Here is a 5,696-nt window from a genome sequence, read left to right as displayed (position 1 = left end):
TCTATGGTACAAGTGAAATAAAATGTATTGCCCAATAGAGGACAAGTTTATCCATGGTACAAGTGAAATAAAATATATGTACTGGCAATAGAGGACCAGATGCAGTCGTTTCACTCCTTGACATTGAAGGATGTAAACATTCTATAGTTTAACTCTTAGAAAATATAGATTCAATCATTCTATTCCAAAGAAAATAGAGTTGCAGAGATTGATTTACAAATATTTGATTAAACATGGAGAGATCTTTCCTGATATTAGGAAGCATGAGGATGGGCGGCTAGAAGGTGCCCGCCTTTATTTACATAGATAATGTTTTGGGCCAGCATGAGCTTGGGCAGCTTTTGCGCAAGGATATGGAAAAGGCCAAGAAGGTGAGGATGCTTCTCACTACACCTGATATATATGTGGGGAGAGCCTTAAAAGTGAAAAGCATAGTCTATTCTATAAAAGGCCTTTCTATACAGACGCTATGCATCTTTTGGGGAGATATCTATATGTTGGATTCCACAAGGAAAACCAACTAAATTCTACCCAATTGAATAAGATGTACAGTCATATGGCAGAATTCCAAAACTTACTGTTCTAGCCAACTGAATCCTCTGTTTTTGTCCTCCACTCATATTCAATCCTCTCTCCCCAATCTCTGTCATATCTCCATGAGCAAAACCCTCTATATCCTTGTCTAATGCACAAGCTTTTATTGCCTTCTTGTATTGAATTTTGTCCATTGGTTTCCCATAGAGTATGTTATCTCTGACAGTACCACTTTGAATCCAAGTTGTTTGTGCCATGTAGGCAACATTGCCATATACTTCAACCTGCACGTAGTCCAATCAAAAAGTTTATGGAAGAATTTATGTATATAGAAAGCAAAAAAGTTGCATCTACAATATTGTTGAACTATGAAATGGTTACTTTTGCTCAAGAATAGTAGTTAATGTTCAAATTACATCTCTTGAAATTTTTGGGATTTCTCCAAGAATTGTATATAGCAGAGCAGATTTCAGAAGATCGATCCCACAAAGAGAAGACCGATGCCCAAACCATTATAGTCCCAGTAGCTCTTGTAGTAGCATACTCTCCTGTAAAAGATGATGGATTCACTTTCAAAAAATATATGCATCAAAATAGGATGTTAACTATAATACAATAATCTAATGCATACCTTCGGGATGAGCCATCTTTTGCATGGCAGTTGGAGCAATCATAATAGGCATTGATATCTTGAATCCCAACACAGTGGTACTCAGATCCACCTTTGTTACATCAACCAATATACAGGGATGGAACCTGATACATACAACATCAACCAAAATCTTTGTAATAATGTCAATTCCCCTGATGCTTGTAATGAAAGAGGTGCCATAATGTTCAAAAGTTTGGCCCAAGACAGGGTGACTAAAATTGAAAATTATAGCTATTCAATGTTTATCTAATCTGATTGCAGTCATAAAGTTGGTGAAAAAATAGATACTGGAGCTGAAGGTACATCTTTTTCAAATGACTATGTATTAGCTGAAGGTACAGTAGCTAAACAGGGGAGATTGTGAAATCCATAAGAAACTCATAATATGCAAGCAATTGAAGGGCTATCTTTGTAAAAAAAAAAAAACCATGCAGAAACAAATTGAACCATTTCACATCCTGCTCACAAAATCAAACTAAACAATTTTTAGACCCGTGCCTTCTGTTAGTGGATATCACAATGAGACTTTTCAGAACATTAGATACCTCCGTGTCAGACAAGGGATGAACAAAGAGGAATCCTAGATAAAATGGAGACTTCTGACTTATTTTAAGTTTGATACGTTATAGGTGCTAAATGCTTTTTCTAACCCTAGCATCGCTTCTGATCCTAAAAGAATTCCACAATGTTCTGATTTTTATTGAGAGCTAAGAAAGTGTTAAAACATGGGTACAAACTCATAACGTTAAAGAGGAGTATACTCTGAATATAAGATTTATCCCACGTGTCCACCTAGTCCTGTCAGTAAATCTAAAATATAATGAATTTTCACTACTTATTTCTAATGTCAGACTCCCTTCGCCCAAGTCGAGGTGTGTCCACAGTCAGTGCAATTGCCTTAAAACCAGCCCTCTCCACTCTTCTAACAAGTTGTGCAACAACATTCCTATTCTTGTAAACCTGCTAGCAATGACATCTAAATTTTAACACCACTCATACATCCACATTTAGTAAACCCAACGTAATATAATTGATCTTACCATTGGTTTAGGAGCCTATAATACAATTGGATGGATATGAACTCAATTACATCTCAGAAAACATGGGAAGACAATCATATGGGTGGAAATGATAAACTTACATAAAGTTGAAAAAAGCGAATGCCTGGTCCAGTTGAAGCAACCTCTTCAACACTTGATGTAGCCCATGAAGAAAGCGTCTACAACAAATATGTCCAAGCCTCAATTTTTATCAACACAACAAACTATTTCAAAATCCAAAATCATTATAATTTCTTAAATCCTTAATAGCTAGAAGGAAATTAAAACATTCAGAAGATCGATCCCACAAAGAGAAGACCGATGCCCAAACATTAAACACTGATGTCAATTTCTTAAACACGAGAGAAGGCATCTTGTAAGCAATTAAATAATATAAGGTGCAATAGAAGTATAGTTTGGACCTTAAAGATACTCACATTTGCAAAAGCCCTGCTCAACTTATGTAGCAAGTTAACAAGTGCATGACTTTGAACAAGCTGCTTTCCAACACTATAAAAACCTTTGGTGGATGTTGTTATAGTCACCAACTTTCCATTGCAAAGCTTCACCTCAGGGGAAATGGCATGAGAAATATAAGAAATCTACAGAAGAAACAGTTTAGTTCCTAGCCATTATGGAGGTTAAGCTCAAAATTTGTGCAGGATTGGATAAGAAGTGCTCACGTCTATAGAAATTTGCAAAAGCCCTACTCAACTGCTGTAGCAAGTTGACAAGTGCATGACTTTGAACAAGTTGCTTTCCAACACTATAAAAACCTTTGGTGGATGATGTTACAGTCACCAACTTTCCATTGCAAAGCTTCACCTGTATATCAGGGGAAATGGCATGACAAATATAAGAAATCTACAGAACAAACAATTCAGTTCCTAGCCATTATGGAGGTGAAGCTCAAAATTAGTGTAGGATTGGATAAGAAGCGCTCACGTCTATAGAAAAAAAATCTCCAGGACGTTCGTCTTCAACAGATTGCCTTGTGGACTTCCTTACAACTGTACATCCCAATGTCATTAGTCACTAAAATACTATTCGTAATTCACTTTTTTTTCCCTTCAAAGTTCTAACTCATAAGCTCCAAAGAAAATCAACAAATTAAATTTGGCAATGTGCACATTGTTTTCCATGCTTCATAGTTCAAAATTTTCTAGAATCTTTGCTTTACAATCAAATAAAGAACCATAGTTTGATGGCTTGAAGAGTACATGGAAAATATTTCAACATCATATCCATATTTGTATGGGATATATTCATTCTCGTAATATTTCTATTATACACAAGATTGAAAGCTACTACTTTCAAATTATAAAAAATTGCAGGGAACGGTATACTAACATTGGATAGGAGGCAAGAGATGTGAGAACGAGAAGAATTCATAGAACTGACCAAGTTTAGAGGGAGGACACATTCCTGTCATATCCCCTTTATCTGTGGCCTCTTTGGCAGCAGCCATAGCTGCAATGGCCTCATATTTCCCCTATTTCGAGGATTTCTTTCTTCCTTCACCCTTAGAAGAATGTTGGTTTGAGTTCTCCTCTCCATCATTTTCTTTTTCACTAGCCTCAACCTTACCTTCAACTTTTTGAAAGGTCTCTGGTTTATTGTCTTTTCCATCCTTGTTTGCTTCTTTTCTTTCTTTATTGCTAGGTAAGATTTCTTTAGAGCAACATCGTTGTTTTGTTCAGCCACATTCTCTGTCATTGAGTGAGCTGATTCTTTTCCACCTCCCTGCCCAGACCAAGGTTCCCCTTGCTTTCCTGAAGAACCAAAGCATGTTGTACAGGCAACAATGTCCAGTAATCTTCTAATGTGTGCAACTGCATGCTCTTCAGTGTAGTCCTCTACAAAGGAAAAATAAATGAAAATCATATATAGAGTATTATGCAAACTTTGAGTATAAACAATGCATATTCTTCTTTGCATATATATTTGAAGCACGTATGCAAGTAGAAATTTAGTTTAGATCACTTCAAGAAACAAGAGAACAATTTTCTAATATTATGATTTAACATTATTTCTGGCCCCTTTTCAAGATAAAAACATTTATATTTTAAAGAAAGGCAAGACAAAATTTCTAGCTATCTCCCCTGACTGGTTCAGATGGGGAAGCAGAGTTATTGGTTACCTTCTACAATAGTAAGGGCACAGGGCTTCAAGGTTGCAACATTTGATGAATCCCTCAACCTGTTGCCACGAACCTGGTATAATTCAAGTTTTTACCAAGTCATGGATACTTCAAGAAAACTAAGATGGCCAATGTTGCCATGGTCACACTTAAGCTTTACAAACTAATAATAGAACCAGTTTCACTGTACATGGCTATTTCTATCTTGACATGAACACCTGTGTTTTTAATGCAAGTAGGGTCATACCACATGATATCTTGAACAGAACCAATCAATTGCAATCCACCAGCCTGTCAAACAATCCCATTATTTAATGAGCTTCTGAACTACTGATTTTCTTACCTCATGGGATAAAGAATAGTTGGTCAAATGGCATGTCTCCACATTCACAGCTAATAATCGGCATAAATCAAGAATACGGTCTGTGGAAATTCCCTGTTTCCATAAAACAAACATATATTAAAATCTACTGTCGAACCAAACATAACTATCCATAGGTCTGGATGCTGCAAGATTGGATTATATTCATCATAATTCTCAAATCTGGATCGAACATCTATGACAAGACTTATGTTACCACCTACCGTCATAAGCACTGGATAATATTTTTTATGAGATAGCGTACCTTTAAAATAACTTGAGAATCATCTGGAGTGTTCACTGTGACGTCTAGCACAGTAGGCAGGACTGCAAGCAACAAACGATACCATATAGTCATTGGTTGCCACCATAACAATTTCTTATTTTTAAAAGCAAACGGAGACCTCATATTTGTATTGATATAAAAGTACTAAGATCAGATGAACTTGTGAATAGCCAAGAAGCTGCCCACAGCTGGTCTTTGCCTTTTCAACCAATTAATCACATCGAGATCAGAGAGAACAACCACCGAAACGCAATGACAGGGCATCGGAGAGTAACCACAACACGGCCCATGCGATGCCACAGCCAAAATAATTGGAAAATAGGAAATCAAAGCAGACATATACTCTGAGACAAACTAAAATGGAAATACATACCCTGATGCCGAGCAACCATTCTGTAACAGATCGCAATTCCTGTAGCCATCCCGCGACAGACCGAAGTCCAGAAGTGGACCTGTGACAGTCCAAGGCATCTAGTGGTGATAATCCAAGCCCTTTTAAGGCTGAGCGAGACCTCCTGGAATCATCTCATGGGTCCTGTAGCAGACTGGGTATGTTCTGAGGGTCAGAATATCATTTGCTACCTTATGATTGATATGAAGGGTTTCCTGAAGTCGATTTCCACAGATCCAGGGTCCTGGAATATAGTATCGCCGAGCGAGGGCAAGTGCAAGGTCTCCACACG

General features: G+C 37.2%; 1 protein-coding gene across 1 annotated transcript; it reads right to left on the bottom strand.

The window, feature by feature from the left end:
- Positions 1–3,654: 3,654 nt before the first annotated feature.
- On the bottom strand, positions 3,655–5,307 carry LOC149139565 (protein REDUCED CHLOROPLAST COVERAGE 1-like). The gene is made up of 4 exons (XM_089450765.1): positions 4,993–5,307; positions 4,710–4,802; positions 4,367–4,439; positions 3,655–4,082 (listed from the first exon to the last, which is right to left on the bottom strand). Exons 1-4 carry the CDS (start codon positions 5,134–5,136, stop codon positions 3,655–3,657), a joined length of 738 nt encoding a protein of 245 aa, XP_089306891.1. The 5' UTR covers positions 5,137–5,307.
- Positions 5,308–5,696: the final 389 nt, after the last annotated feature.

The sequence above is a fragment of the Pinus tabuliformis genome, chromosome X, assembly GCF_031772625.1.
Source record: "Pinus tabuliformis cultivar Carrire ecotype Pingquan chromosome X, CPIR1, whole genome shotgun sequence".
Lineage (NCBI taxonomy): Eukaryota > Viridiplantae > Streptophyta > Pinopsida > Pinales > Pinaceae > Pinus > Pinus tabuliformis.
This window is presented reverse-complemented; position numbering and strand designations above follow the sequence as displayed.